Consider the following 16,916-nt stretch of genomic DNA (forward strand, 5'->3'; position numbering starts at 1 on the left):
CTACTACCTTGAACTGCCTCAGGATTTCTACAATAACTGAAATAAAAACTTGATGAAACCATGTAGACAACATTCACCTTCAAAGTCCTCAGCAAGACACAGGCACAATTTCTTGCCAATGAATTCTGACGTCAAGTCAAGTGTTTTGAAACATTTGCTTGATTGCTATAACCCATCTGATGGAAAAAGAATTATTCTAAGGCAAATAACATCCACCTACTGCAAAATTGATTTGAATTTCAGCAGGGGTGTCCTCCCTTTGTTTTGTTAAATGGCTCTCAAAAATCTTTCAATAAAGGAAGCTTTTGCAAACACATTAAAGAGGCAGGTTATTTGTTTCAGGTTGTTCAGGGGGAGTTTTGTAATAGAATTTTCAAGATGAATTTCTGGCTGTACATTTGGAATTCTAAGCTAGTATCATTTCTTGAAACCCAAGTAGTCTGGAGAAAGAGGAGATGGATGCAAGAGACTCAACTGGAGATAAATTAACTGATAACTGCAGAAACATCAGATTTTCTGTAACTAATTTCTCATCACTGGCCATAAAAAAATCAAGGTTGCATTATTTAAGTAAACAACATATTCAGGGCTCTTGAATCTCAATAGCAATATTTTATTTAATACTGTCAGATTTTTTTTTACAAACCCCCCAAGAGTAAATGGTAAATAATGTAAATTTGCATTTTTTGTTAATTCAGTTCATAGCATTTAGCTTAGAACTACTATTCCGTGAGAACTAAACAAGTTAATGCTGCTATGATGTAGCTACTATTTAAGAAAGCAAACCTTAATAAAAGGTCTTCAAAAAAAATTACCTTTAATATCTTTTTTTGTATCAAGATTTATGTTGTGAAAAGTAAGTTTTCTAAATTAAACTTGGTTACTAATACTGAAAATTTATAGAAAGCTCAAGCTATTTAGAACTCTTCTCTAAAATCTGAAAGGAAAAAAACCAATGAAGATGCATTTGCTATTTAATGAGTAAAACCAGAAACTTTCTTAAACTAATGGTCAGATTTATTGCTATTTTAGAGATACTTCATACTTGGCTTTCTGTATTCTAGTTCTTAGAACAGATCCTATGCAAACATTTTCAAACCTCATTTACCTGACCAGGCTGTGCTATATAAGATCAAGAAGTGACACAAAGGGAACTAATCCAACTACCTACAGGTTATGGACAAAATGTACTGTTGTTCTACTCAGTGATCTAACCAAGATTCCAAGACATTATCCTACATAAAATTTTAGTAATCTCTCATGAAACTTGATTTCCCCTGGAAGGAAAGCCTGCAAGGATCCTCAAGTGAAGGATGTTCTACCTGTAACAGCTTGGGAAGACCTCAGAACTGTTATATGCAGTTTAAAATATTTATCATCCAATGAGCTTTAACAGTTCCAATATGTACGATAAATGAGTAAACAGTGGGAAAAAGAGACACTCTGAAAGCAAACGAAAGTGCTGGACACCCATCAAAAGCATAAACTACTAAGACACAACAAACTAAATGCTAAGGGCTACAGTCTATTTGAAGAAATGATAGTTCAATCATGCTGTAATTTAAATAGATTTATAAAGCCAAGATAGTAAAAAACAAAGAAATTATCTGCTTTTAAATGAAACATATTGTAAATGTAGGTGGGGAGAAAATGATGTAGAAAACTCCTACATAGAGAAAACCTCAACCTATTAGTTCTTAAACTGTCTGCAGTACTGGACAAACCAATGCTAATTAAATTTGAAAGAAAATACTTTACTGTTTATGTAGCCAAAGGTATAATTTCCAAGTAACTGTGTTATTACCAGGCACAACAAATATTATAGGATCATTAAGGAACTGACCTAAAATAATTTTAAAAGGCAAAGGAGTACATTTGTTTTAGTTTGCCTTCTGATTTTCTGAGGACTAAAAATGTAACTATGTAGAAGATCTTCAGAAGCATTTACAGGAATGGGTTACAGAACTTTGGAATACCTATTGGCCAACATCTAAACCTCTCTCTCTCAGTTACTTCTGTGAAATCCCCTTCTCTAAGGTAGCACTGAGAAGATCTCTACCAGGACTTAAGAAAAAGGTTAAGGCAACCTTGACATAATGGTCTTGACCATAATGCACATACTATCTGCAAACAAAGGCAAAAAAAAAATTCAGAGATGTCATGGGATCTAAATGGCTAAAATTTGAATCATAAATTAGACCAGAGTGGGAGGGTATATATAAAATACCTTCAAGATTAGGATGTTCCAGAGTGTAAGACACAGAACAGGGTCTTGAGCAGAAAGAGGCAGGGCTCAATATGGTCAGGTAGACTAAGCAAAATTCTGAACTGCAGTGAAAGTACAGGTAAGCAGGAAGATACAATTGTCTACCGCAGCTGTGGTATTAACAACCACATCCTTCTTCCTCATCAGTACCACAGATCATCACAAATTTCTAGTGAAAGATGAGTGGCAAAGCATAACAGAAATATTCTCAAAGAAATTTCAGCAAAGACAATAACTAGACCATTAAGCTACAGCAGTGGTAATAGCTAAAATAGCAGGACTGTTTTTCCCCTTAACTGAGCTGCAAATGGATCCCATTTTCAGTGGAGCTGCAAGCAAAGCAGTGCCATCTCCAAACTGACTGTGAACCATTGAAAAAACTTTGAGAGGCTTTCTTCCTTTTTACATAGGAGAGTCTAGTCTCTGAGTTTAACACTGAGTTTAACAAATACTGCATTTTTTGACAGCACAGATGAACCCTCCAGTGATTCAGAAGCAGGAATCGAAGAATTCTGAATCATCCCAGGCAACCTTGCCACAGTAGGTTCAGTTTTGCAAGACTACATATTTTTGCAAACAATTCAACTTGGAATACATTCAATCTGTCCATCAAGGTAGTCTGTTTCTACCCCACACATACATAGTTCAGGTTTCCCAATGTAAGTTACTGGAAGCACAATTTCTCTTAAGTAGCCCAAATCAAAAAAAAATTTTTAGAGCTCAAAACAGGGACTTGAATCAGTACTTTTTTTTTCTTTTTTTTTTTTTTTTTTTTAGTTTCCATTTGGACTCAAGCAGAATTGAAGCTGTTCTAGTTCAGATTCAAGCCAAGTCTGATAGCTGACTCTCCCACTGAAACAGAATGCACTGGAAAACATGATATAAAAATCAGAGTTGATATAACTGGGTAGCCTATGACAAAGTGTCACAGCCAGTGAGAGATGCACCCCTTACTTCCTTACTCCTGCAGGCACCACCCCTACCCCCAGCAGAGAATGTAAATTTTTTCTTAGACTTCTTAATCTGGAATTTGAGCTGTGGAGGTGGTGCTAACCTGGCAGCACTCAAAGGAACACAACTGTGCCAGCACTGTATCAGGGGAGAGAAAAATCATAGTAGTGAGATAAAATTCCTGTAACTTTTACCCTCAGATAAGCCTGTATCTCCAGAGCAGTCTAAAACTACCCCAATATATGACAGCAAAAGGCACCGCAGGGGTGCCTCTGGCAGACAGAACTGGAGGCATCCTAACAACTTGCCTTAGGCAGAACAGCCCAGAGCTCTTCCCAAAGAAGAAACAAAAATCAACCATATGGCCAAGCCTTCCCCATTAACTGAAGAAATCTTTGGGGATAGCCTTTCCCCACTGGACAGATTATTGGATAACACTTGCAAAACCTTTTAATGCAAAAATTGCATCTCAACCCGACTCACAGTAAAGGTAAGGTCTGCATGAACACATTCTGTAGATCTCAGCTGGTGAAATCCGACTCCACACTAAAGCAGTCTCTGCTGAGGCACAAAACCTATTAGTCAGACTGCTCTTTTGAACTGGCATCCCAAAATAGCACCTCAGAAAGAGATCTGTTTCAAAGAATAATTCTAAAATAGCACACAATATCCATCTCAAGTAAAGAAAAAGAAAACAAAGAATCTAGTTTGTATTTCATTTTGGGTTTTCATTGTTTCCCTCACCCATCCTAATATATGTGAAAAAACACACACAGAAAACAGGCATTATGTTAAACAATATAAACACTGGTTACACGTCACCTTTACACCTACCTATCATGGTTGCAGAAGTGTAACAAGGTAATGATGAACCTGAGATTTACTATGATTTATTAAGATATTACTCTTAGTCTTCTCACTGTTATAGGCCTGTACATAAAATATTGGTCTCCCATTTAACTTCATTTTGCAGATGAGAAAGTAAGCTCTTACCAGGTTATTCAATAACTTTCATATGGGCACACAGAATTTATTTTTTTAACATTCTTACTGATTTTTTTTCCTGAAAAAAATCCATCACCAGATTCATCATTCTGAGAAATAGCATTTATTCAAATAATTACAATTCTCTGAAAATTACACTTTACCAGTCCTCAACATGGCACAGGAACAACAAAAGATCAGCAGCCATTAAGATATTGCAACAAACCACATTTATTCTGCGGGTCTTAGATCAGTCTGAAACATGTAGTGCAACAATAATGTGTTGGATGATCAGTCCAAAACTTTGATACCTATTTAAAATAATTAATTGCAAATTTAATTTCTACTTCCCCAAGTAAGTGTTACTTGTGCTAACACTGTCACCATTCAGTGTGCCTCTGTAAACGTGCACATAAATGTATGCACATTATGTGTCTTTGTGTATGTATACATACAACCCCAAATTTGAACACATTTTATTAAACATCTTCTTGATTTTTATGGCCTGTTAGCAGCAGTTATACAGATAATTTATCTGTGATATGGTTTTGAAATAGAGCAAGTGTTTCTGTAGTCCTTAGAACCAATAAAAATACACAAAGCATTTTCTTCATGGATATTCACTTCAATGCACAAAACCTCTTCCACTGCTCCATTTATTCCATTAGTGTAGTGGCTTAAATGATGCATGAGGCTTTCAGCAGTGAAGTGAATGTCATTTTTAAGGACCCAATAAAAAGATAAACAATATAGGAACCATAACTCAATACTGAGAAATATCTGCAAATAAAAGTACAACTGCAAATAGTACATTCAGGTCCAGCCTGAGAGAAGATAAAGTAATTTCTCCTACTGGCATTACGCCCCAATTCAAATCAGCATTTAAGAATGTGTTAACGTTAAGCACCAGCTTTAATCAATGCAATTTAAGTTCAGGCTGATATGCTTTCTTGAGACAGGGCCTCAGTGATTAGAACAGGCTCAATTAAAAAGTGAAGGTAGCAAAACAGTCAATAGTGCACTGGGAAAACTAACATCTACAGACTTTTTTCAGTTTTAACAACTGCTCAAATAAGGTAAGTGCAAAGTCTAAAAGTCTAGACTTGCTTTGTCAGTGCTACATTCCAGAATAATAAATACAACTATAAAGTATTTGAGTTTGATCTCATTTCCTCTGTACTTCCTAGCAGAGTTGCCAGATACATTATTTGAGTCACTTGCCTAATTTCTTCAATCAAACAAATTATTTTTCCAATTAAGCTGCTCAATGCAATCAAGAATAGAAGTAAATGATGTGAGAATGTTAACGGCACCTGTGACTACCAAAAATAGAAGAGGGAATAAGTGAGCATACTGCTTCTGTGCTTCCTCTCTTCTACCTTAGGAGATCTGGCCAGTTCCAATCAAACACTAAAGGCATCAGTAAGTTCTTAAAAGGCTGGTGAAAATCTGTGACAGTGTTGGCTAGTCAGACCACAAAAGGGACAGCAGCAGAAACAAGCAGATGCTCTTATTAGTGCCTCCCTTGAAGCAAAGGCGCCATGTGAGCGAGCTCATTAGTGCTCTCGTCTGTTGGTCCTGCTGCTCAACCAGACAGCATCTACAACACCTGGAAACAGCCTCGGCACAGCAGTGCCTTTTGCCCATCCAGCTGTTACAGAACAAAGTAAAAATGGATATGCCATGAGGCAAGAAGGCAGCAATTCCAAGGCATAAGTGATATGATCTGAAAAACAAATGAAAATAATTTCATTCCTTGAATAGTTTTGTTTTTTTTTTTTTTTAAGAGCAATGCTGATTATTAAATTTAAGGGAACTCTGGGCCTAAAAATCAAAATAGCTGTACTGTTCTACATCACATATCTTCAGGAACTGCTAGCTACATACTAAGAAGGCAGGAAGTGAGGCTGTTCGGCAACACTGGGACCTGCCCCCATAGGCAGAAGAGCAGTGCTACAGTTGTAGTACAACCATTTCCTAGTCCCTGCAAACAGAATACAATTCATCTCTGTCCTCATGGTAAAGAGAGGGGTAAATCTCTTCCCCATTTAGGATTTGGCACTTCTTAATTGAGTGTGATGGTACCATTCTGATTTGTTTGTGTGGGGACCATTTTCTCTTAAAGGAGTTAATTTCTCATTTAAATACTAAATACTCATGGGAGGTCAGCAACTTTGTTAGCACCAAGCAAGCTCTATGCAAACAGCAACAGAAAAGCCTGCCTTTGTCACCCTGAGCTAACTAAGGCCTCTTTAGAAAACAGCCCATTGAGCACAGAGATGATGCTGTTCTTCCAGTTCACGTACCCTTTAAAATTAGATGTTGCTTTGAAGACTTCTTTTGTCCTCCTCAACAGTCTCATTACTTAGATGTCATAATCAGATGTACACCATAGAGACACAGTTTCAAGATACAAGAATTAATACATTGTCTCACCTACTACATTTCTCTCCCTTCTGATTCTTTCACATGATGCCTTGTCAGTGGACAATTTTATGGAAGCAAATACTAATTTTCTCCTTAAATAAAAACAAACAAACAAACAAAAAACCCAACCAAAATCAATTTCAAATCAGATGTTACTAATTTTTACAGTGTTAGACAATTAAAAATATTGCAGGCCAATAGTATGAATTTCAGAGTATAACTTGTCTTTCAAAGATATCTCTCCAGTATTTACAAGGTAGTACAGAGTAAAAACAGAGCAAAAGGTTTTGACAGTTCTTAGAATCCCTATATCAAACAAAATCTGAAACAAACAACAACAAAAAAAATTGACAGAACCCTGGTGTCCTTTCACTGCACAGAAAGCCTTCCAAACTTCAGGAGTTTTACATAATCAGTTCTTCCAGCTCAGTCTTAAAATTATAACATGGGGCATACACATACACAAAATCAGTAGCTGCATACAAACAAATGTATTTCCTCTGCACTGTACAAACTACACACATCAAAACAGACTACTTTTGAACAGAAAACACACACACAAGAATATATATATATGTATATGTATATAACACAAGAATATATATATATGTAAATATTACACTTCAGGCTCAGGAAATCAGCTGGAGGTTTCATGAAGTGCTCTGTTCTTCTGCAGCACTGTATTTAGTTCCTGAATCACATTTGATGGCAATTTGCTATCTAATTCCAAAGTAGTTTTGTTTGTTTTGGTTTTATTTTTCTTCGGTGTCTTATGTGGTTTTTGGTGTAGTTCAGTCATCCCTGAGCTTGCATCATCCTCAGAAATCAAGTTTCGATGTGTTTTTGCATGATTTCGCACTTTCTCCTCCTTTCTTTCCAAACATTGTGCCACAATAGATGCTTTTTCTTTCAAGTTTTTTCTTTCTTCCAGAAGTTCATTATCATGATGTTCACCAAATCTTGATTTTCCAGTTTGTAGTTCTATATTCTTACCAAACAAGCAAAGAGAAATAAGTTCATTAACACCACATTAAATAATAATTACATTGCAACTTTTGGTCATTAGTTTCACTTAAGTTCTAAAGAAAAAAAATTAATTTTACTCAAGAGCTGAGACAGTAAAGTCAGTTTTAAATTACCACAATTGTGCTATTATCATTTAGCAAGCATTTTTAGTGAGGAATTTCTCAATTAGTGATACTCCTCAAATTTACATAAATCATGCACCATGACAATGAAGACATTTTTTTTCATAGAATCACAATTTGATTTTTCATTCTACCACAGTAGACTAAATTTTAATGTTTTACAAAAGATCCATATACTCTTAAAGACTCAGAATTGTTTGATGGAATGAATGCAACTGTGTATAATGCAATTTTGATAAAGTAATGACTGAGCAACATGAATATAGGAAAGATAATTTAATCACATAAACATTTTCAGCAACTGATAAATTATAAAGACTGGCTGCTTTTTTAAATTGCATATTGGTGGGCTGTTTTCAACTTCTTAAGCTGTAAAAAATAAAAGGTAAATCAGATGCTGCATCTAAATTTGCATTATTGTATTCTGGCTGCTCAGTTGGTGTGGCAGTAGTGAGAACATTCCTTTTGTGGAAAAGTCTGGTAGTTCTAAAAGAAAAGTAGGTCCTGGAATTCTTCTTTCATGTGTGGCATCTTTTTTGACTACCAGAAGGTAGAGGAAACTGAGGGAAACTTTGGTTCTTTTTGTATTTCCTCTGTGGAACTTGTTCAGTTTGACTGCATTTTTTATGGAGTTATTTATCCAGAGCATATAGGCAACTTGTTCCTTGGAATCTTAATACCTCCTATATGTTAACACAAACATGAGAAACTACTCAAACACTAGGAAGGAGATAGTTTAGATACACAGAATTATAGAACGGTTTGGGCCTTCTTGTAGGCCTTTCTTGTACGACCTATTGTGAGTATGGTATTCGGCCTTGCTTGAAAGAAAAGGTTTTTCCTCATTCCTCAGTCTTCTCATATTTTGAAATAACATCAAATACTTCCTGCAGATACACAGCAATGTATTTCTATTCCAATTAAATAATTCCGTATGAAAAATACACATATTTTAAATAGCCACATATACAACAAATGGTATAGAAATAACCAAAATGTTTTGGTTCTATTTATTATTAGGATTCTTAGGTTTTGAGTCTTTCAAACCTTTGGTGTTACACATTTATCTTGTTAACACACAATAAAATTGCTTCCAGTAATGGGGAAAAATCAGACATTCAATATAGCCATTTTAGCAAAAAATATTAATATTAAACTCAGTTTCTGAGTATGTTTGACCTTTAGTGGTTTGGGGTTCTTTTCCCCCCACTCATCTTCCTCTCATGAAGACATCACTTTTTCCACTGTTTGAAAAACTTTCAGTCTCTTTTCCTGCCTGTATAAATTGATCCCATTTCTACTACAAGTTTACACATTGATCTGTAAACAGACATCCATTTCCCATAAACCAGCATGTTTCAGAAAATGCTTGTTCTGTTATTACTTTCTAATGCTTTAAAATGGAGATATTATTGCATGTTGGAGTACTCAAATTCATGGAAAGACTGAAGGTGTGGTCTCCCAATGGTACATCTTTTTTTTAACCGACTCCACTGGGGTATAGTATTTCTTCTTAATAAACTGTGTCATATATAGACTCTCTACCACTATTTTACTGCTCATTCCAGTTTTAGCTTTCCATGTAAAGAAAGCATTAGTTTTTATTTTTCATTATGTGTTTTTGTGTTAACCTTCCTAAAGTATGCAAATACCTTTTGCATAAAAATTCCCTAGATCTAGTCATGGCATAAATAATGAAGACTGTGGATTTCTGCTTTTAAGTTTAAACTCAGACTTCCTCAAAGTTGCAGTGTACAAAACTTTAGTCCTCCCTAATGAAGCAAATTATCCACAAAAAAAGAAATAAAATAATACATACGGTACTATAAGGCATTAAGGATTTTTTATCAGGAAGCTCAAAATCCAATAAAACCTTTATCCTAGAATGTCTGAATTTGTAGCCATCTCAAAGCATGTGCTAGAGGTTTCGACTGTACTTGCATAAGGAACAGGTAAGAGACACACCTAAGCGTTATGAAGTTTTTTGACTGACAAGACCTATGATTTACTTTCATCAAAGAAGTTTGAAAACATAAGCATCAGAAAGAACTCGTAAAAAATTGCAAAAATACTTTTTGAGAGAAGGTTAAAAAGGATAAATTAAACAAAATATGAAAGTTTGTAAACAAATTACAAAATATTTATATTCACATGGTATTATACTCTTGTAGTTAGGCAGAGCAGAAATTCTTTCTGGAAGAAAGTGTAACACAAGATGGAGTTGTGTTTTACATAAAGCACTATGCCTGCCTTGTGCTTTTAGTTTACCATGGAAACAAATCAACGTTACCACTCTGTACCTGAACCATCATCTCTGTTAGTGGTGATAACACATCCCATATTAACTACCTCCCTTCAAAATGTTCTAACATGTGCAAGAAATAATACTGCTGCAGTCAAAGGACCAACTGTTGCAACAGTTATTCACTGCTGCAGTCAGGCTAGTTACCACTACTATTCTCAAGTAGAACATTACCTCCACTGCTTCACCTCAGCTGGAAGTAAGGCAAGTAAGTTCATCCCACAGGCATCAGTATCTCTATGTGGATACCAGAAAGTAATCTCAAGCTAATATAAGGTTCAGATATATCACTAGTGCACATAATGTAGTAACAAAGCTCAGTCTATTCAAAGAGTTGTAACTAAAGCCTCTTATTCTTCTTTGAGACTAATTATAGTACAACTTGAATGTATCAAAGTTAGTTCCATCTAAGCTTTTCCATTATAGTCACAGAGTAGATAACTATAACAGCGCAGTTATTTTAGACAGAAGAAAAGATACTGTAAGATATGCATGCAGGACAGTTTTCAACGATCTTATTTAAAAAACCCGTCATAAAGTGCACTGTAATAATGTGCACAATATTTCCAGCTAAAAGTCTTACTCCTAATGAACAATCTCTACTGAAAAAAAAAACCAGCACAAATAGAAGTCCATTATGATTTACTGAACAGCCAGAGAGGTTACACAAGTTGAGACTACAATAGCTTTTTTATATTAATTGTCCTAAATGTTTCTTTAATGACAAAATATTGGAAGAGACATTGATAATAAGAACATCTACATTTTATATTTATCCAGCTCTAGAGAGTTCATCATTATTGGAATACTTAATATTACAACATTGTGGTTAGAAGTTCTACATCAAGATTAAACCCCACTTACTTCTGTATTCCCTCTGATTTTACAAGTGTTCTTCTCCTGATGAATGGGAATTAGTGGTAAGCCTCGGATCTTTGGACTTTTAGTTATGGACTGTTTTCTTGCTTTTCCAGCAGGTGGCCATGTATCTGCATGCTAAAGAACAAAATTATTCCTTATTTTCAGTGTGGAATTTCATAAATACACAACATTCTTTGGTATGTAAAACTCCCTTGGAAAAAGCTATATACCGCACACCACCATGCCCTCCTGTTGTGGGAGAAAGGGGAAACTTTATGATGCTTATAATTATATTAATATTTCATAAGTGCTGCACAATGTTGAGTGAACAGAACCAAATTGTCTCTACATAATTGTCCTGTATCAAACATCTTCCTTCCCTAATATTATTCTAATTATCTACAAAAAATAGAAGATATCATCAAATGCGACATACATATTGACTTGTTTCACAATTTCAAAATTCCACCGAAGTATGCTTTCAGGAGTCTCAAAAAAAATTTCTGAAATAAGATAAAATTACCCCAACACACAAGTGTTTCAAAATGTGTTTCTTGTTGAGGTTCAAGACCAAAGTGCAGGGTCCTGCACTGGGGCCACAACAAGCCCAGGCAGCATTACAGGCTGGGGCAGACTGACTCAAATGTGGCCCAGTGGAAAAGTACCTGGCGGTGCTGGTCCACGCCTGCTGAACATGAGCAAGAATGTGCCCAAGTGGCTAAGAAGGCCAAAGGCCAAAGGCTTGTGTCAGCAATAGTGTGGCCAGCAGGACCAGGGCAGGGATTGTCCCCCGGTACCCAGCACTGATGAGGCCACATTTCAAGTTCTGGGCCCAGTCCTGGGCCCCTCACTTCAAGAAAGACATTGAAGTGCTGGAGCATGTCCAGAGAAGGGCAATGGGGCTTATGAGGCTTATGAGAAGCAGCTGAGGGATCAGGGGTTGTTTAGCCTGGAGAAAAAGAGGCTCAGAGGGGAACAGATTGGTCTGTACAATTGCCTGAGAGGGGGGTGTAGTCAGGTGGGGATGGGCTTCTTCTCCCAGGTAACAAGTGACAGGATGAGAGGAAATAGTCTTAAACTGCACTGGGGAAGGTTTAGGTTGGATATTAGGAAGAGTTTCTTCGCAAAGAGGTTGATTAGACATTGGAATGTCACCAGTCACCATCCCTGAAGGTGTTTAAGAAAAGACTACGTGTAGCACTCAGCACCATGGTCTGGTTGACAAGGTGGTGTTAGGTCATAGGTTTAACTCAATGATCTCAAAGGTCCTTTCCAAACTAATTGATTCTGCGATTTTGTGAAAAATTATATTAATACTTTAGAGAAAATAATTGTTTAACCTATGATAACAACATGCATTATCCAAAATGCAATCTACAAACATGCAGATCTGGTTTCAATAGAAGTCTTTGCTTTAGCTCAACTGAAATAGGTCAGTCTTGGGCTGAAATGCGAAGTTTCACTCTGAGTGAAAAACAAGCCTGGGAAGAGAAGGGAAGTAAAAAACCATAAATTACTTACTGAATATTTCGAATCTGAGCACATGAGCTCACAGTCTTCAGGTAATGTTAATGGAAACCAGAAAGACAAATTTGAGGACAAGGTATTATAATACTATTTTACTGAAAAATCATCAACATGAGATTCTGTGAATCACAGAGGATGTCCAAGGCCTACAGCTAAATCGGCACAACTTTGCAGGAAACCGGCAAGCCAGGACTGCAAAACCATGAAGCAGTCTCTTCAAGACTATATTTAAAAAAACAGATGTGGAGCTATGATCATATTTGCAGGTGGTCTGCAAGTAAAAACAGCATTACCATTATAAAGCCATGATGGCAGAATAAAAATTGGAAGTCCCAGTTCCAAATTTAGAAAAAGTATTTTACAGACTCACATCCTGATAGAGTAAAAAATTCTCACAGATGGTACTGACGAGGGTGACACAAAAGTCTGTGATAAGAGTTCTCTCCAGTGACCACTAAAAACATTTTCTTCAAATGAAATGAGAAGGTATTATCTGAAAGAGCAGCTCTTGCCAACCAAAATCAGTTTATTGTGGATCAAGACAGAACAAGCAAACGTAATCCAGAAAGCAATGGAGAAACTTTAATCAGCTTCTGAAGAAAACTGTCTGCCTTAATTCCCAGCAAGCCTAAGGAAACCATCCCTGTCAGTTAAGCAGCCTGATTTCCCTTTTGTGCCTGTAACATTTCTTAAAATAGAACTCCGAGAAAGTATATCAGAAATACTAGCAACGTATTAGGCCACATAAAAAATGTATTTATTCATAGTTTTGACCCCTCTGTTCAACTGCACCTCATGGTAGTATAATGTGCCTCCAGCTGATCAAAGGCAAGGAAACTGAAAGAATACTATTGTGTCCATCTTCACACCAATTAATTACTTCCAACTGTATGCTATGCATGCTCTTAAGAGATTTCGTATAGAACTACTATAGAATTCAAGAACCAAGTTTCAGCCACGCTTTTCAGGATGGTTTTGCATAGATCTTGAAAGAAACATTGGTCCTACTTCAAACAATTAGTATTTACCAGCTTGGAACAGAAGATTAATAACCTCTGGGTTAACTTGATCACCTGTAGCAAAAGTACTCTTATCACTAGATTACAGCAGTACCTACACTTTGCTATTTATATACTCTGCACTACTTATACTACAGGAGAAAGCATTATCAGAAAACAGGACAAAAATAACAATAGTACTACTATCTGACTGATATTAATTACTAATAAAGCCTTACTCTGTTCAAGCACTCAGGAACACAGCAATATTGGTTTATGTCCCTCTTAATTGCACAAGATGATTAAATGTCAATGTCTTAATACTTCAAAACTGATTTTACAGTATTTTTCAATTTCCAATCTAAGTTATTCCACTGACAAAGAAAATGTGCTGCGTGAAGTCTCTCTAACATGTTCAAATACAGCAACAACATATAAGGTAAAATACCAAGCTGACTTCCCTAAAGATGGTCTCAACTTGAAAATTATAACTAGAAATAACCTCAGTTGACATTTACAGTTTTCTGGTTTAGAAATGGGATAATGTGGTAATAATTGTCTGCTGCTGTATGATACAGAACTTTTTAGAGATCTTTTAGAAAGTTTTACCAATATGAGGCATTGCATTCTTAAGGAGATTTTCTCTGTAACAAAGTAGTAGGCTGCAATAAGAACAAAACACTAAATCTGCATCATTAGCACATCATTTTTCATGTAGTTTATAGACTGACAATTTTACTGATGTACAGAATGCCAGTAAAAAGAAATAATCAACAATTTCCACAAAAGACAAAGCCAAATCAAAAAACCCTTTCAATGTAGTATTGCTAATTCATTGCACTATTCATTCATTGGAATAAAGATTTAAAAATAATAGCATGAATTCATAGCAATTTTTTTTTTAATGCACATGAAATTTTTTTTCTTTCTCTGTTAGAAAAAATTATCCTGGACATTGAGCAATGGCTCCCAGTTTTTCATCTATATTGTCAAATGAACATTCTACATCTGCCTGAGCAGAATTCTAACAGACTGTCCTTTACTGTGATTTTATGTCAAAAGGACTTCAACAGTTACCAAGCTTGCATGAGTTACTTCCAAGTTTCCTGTATCAATAACCTCTGAGCCTATTTGCTGTGACACTGCTCATGTTACACCCATGAGATGTATGCCAGATGTTTCCATAGAAACAACAATAGCTATTTCAGTTAGGGGAGCTGAATAAGACGAGAATTTGGAAGTCTTAGTTTCAAGGCATGCATTATACTTCTAGCACTACTATCTATGAAAGTCAGATTCTGTTTCAGAAAGCCTCTAAGAAGTCTGTGCTCAGCCCATGTTATGCAACTCAAAGCTCCCAGGTAATCATAAATCTAGCAATGTTTATTCACAGTGATATCCTGCAAAGCTCCTTGAACGTCATGGGAAAGACAAGAAAAATCTGAGACAGATACAAAATCCTGTTAAAACCTTAAACTACGTTCCAGTCTCCTGTCAATCTGAATTCTTCCCATCTCACTTACTTCCACTTCTCCTGTGTAAATATTAAACTCCATTTCTAAGAACGTGTTATATGTCACTCAAACATATACCCTCCCTACAATCCCATAGCAAGCAGAAGAGTACTTAATTTAAGATAAAGCCTACCCAACACAATGAATTATCAGTGTTAACTAAGCTAACATGGATACCAGAGAAATAAAGCCATATTGGCACAGCTCTTCAAGAGGGCTAGTTCACACCACTGTGCCTTTAAACATGCCACCCTTGTTTCAAGACTACTTTAGCAGCATCCAACCTAGTGAGCAGAGCAATAGCACTCAGGTATTGTGGCACACAGACACCCCCTTTAGGTCAATGGCCAGAATTTCACCCAAAAGAGCTGTCTGCGAAGGAAATAATTGTCCTTCTTTACTCAGCTTCTCTACAACACAGCAGGGTGGGGTGGGGAGATGATTTCAGAATCTAATGTTCTTCTCACTCGCTCTCAAAGCATTCATAGTCGTCATGGACTAAGACCCACCTTTTGGCATTTTTAGTGCATGAAGTATTCCAGAAACTTTGGCAACGAACCTTATATATAACATATACATATTCAATGGCATTTTCATAATAGCAGAATAAGTTACGTTTTTTGATTAGATTAGTACCTGTGCCATAAAAATGCTGATCATCCACTCCATCTGCACATCCTGCCCATCACAACATATATACCTGGAACACAATACATAATTAATATGAAAAACAATGGAGACTCCTGTTACAGTTAAACATATCAAAGAATAGTCTTCTAAACTACTTCAAATAGTGCTACATTCATTCACGCTGTCTATATTTATTATTAACACTCCCAGAAAAAACAGGCATATATAAATACTTCAAATTATCACTTTACCTACACTGAAGACAATGCCTGTGCCTCATTTCAAGCACGTGCATAGGATTAAAATCTATCATTTTAACTTTATGACTGTTTGCTTTCTGGCCACAGAAGTAAGCCAGACACCTAAACCCAAAAGATGAACCAAACATATCAATTTTAAAAGTTTATTTACTTAAAAACACAAAAATTAAATTCAACATGCAAGCAAAATAATGCCCATAAGTTTTCAAACAATCTTGTTTTGCAATTGAATTTTTCAACAAATATTAGACAGTGAAGTTAAACAAAGCATGTGTTTCATGTTTACCTACCACTGGTGCTTTTCAGAAAATACTGCAAGTCCCCAGCTGAAAGAAAGATGATTTTCAAAAATTAGTTCCATAAACTCAAGGTGGGGACATATTCCTCAAACCTCAGAGATTAATTATGTTTATATAGTTCTTTCATCTGAAAAAAATAAAATTAAGCTGCAAAGTCTAAACGTGTACTGCAAATCCAGAATAAAGTTGTGGGTTTGAGGATAGATTTTGCTCATTTTCTCACAATTGATTCACAGGTAATGAACTTTCTGTTCTAGACAAAGGGTTATTGCAAAGCACTGCAGATGATGGCTGACTACTTGCCCCATTTTTACTGTGGCTGTGCCTTCTAAAAGTTGCTGGAAATAAAACTGCCTGGTAAAGAGTCCACTACAGTGTGGAAGTCATAGAGAGAAGAGAGCTATGCTTGTACTATAAACAAAAGGAATCACATGATTTAATAATTGCAAGGGAAACAAAATGGGAGTGGGTGCACAATGAAGCCTCTGAGGTGAAACAGACAATTCTGCAGATCCAGAAGAGACTTGGTAAGCTCTACTTTTGAAAGTAGACTAAAAAGAAACCTCAACGTAAAAAAAAAAAAAAAACCTGCAAAGACTCATTTACATTATCTCTTTACTCCTATTTTGGACTAATCTCCTACTCATTCTGCACTTGAATTAAAAAAAAAAACCATACAAAAAAGCCAACAACTTTTTTTTAACATGGCTAAGCTTTGAAATTCACAGACCTTTTTGGGGTGTTTTGAT

At 35.9% G+C, this 16,916-nt stretch overlaps 1 protein-coding gene across 4 annotated transcripts in view; it reads right to left on the reverse strand.

The window, feature by feature from the left end:
* Nucleotides 1-4,309: 4,309 nt before the first annotated feature.
* ARAP2 (ArfGAP with RhoGAP domain, ankyrin repeat and PH domain 2) overlaps nt 4,310-16,916 on the reverse strand; it is a 125,001-nt gene continuing 112,394 nt past the window's right edge. For 3 of the 4 annotated variants that reach the window (XM_032109510.1, XM_032109511.1, XM_032109512.1), the window contains 4 exons: nt 16,159-16,194; nt 15,615-15,678; nt 10,943-11,074; nt 4,310-7,616 (listed from right to left, as the gene is read on the reverse strand). In XM_032109510.1, coding sequence (XP_031965401.1) covers nt 7,266-7,616; nt 10,943-11,074; nt 15,615-15,678; nt 16,159-16,194 — 583 coding nt within the window. In that variant the 3' untranslated portion in view covers nt 4,310-7,265. Of the gene's footprint in view, nt 7,617-10,942; nt 11,075-15,614; nt 15,679-16,154; nt 16,195-16,916 lie in introns of those variants that run through there. The other variant, XM_032109513.1, reaches the window with a different exon arrangement.

This window comes from Corvus moneduloides, chromosome 5, assembly GCF_009650955.1.
Source record: "Corvus moneduloides isolate bCorMon1 chromosome 5, bCorMon1.pri, whole genome shotgun sequence".
Taxonomy (NCBI): Eukaryota; Metazoa; Chordata; class Aves; order Passeriformes; family Corvidae; genus Corvus; species Corvus moneduloides.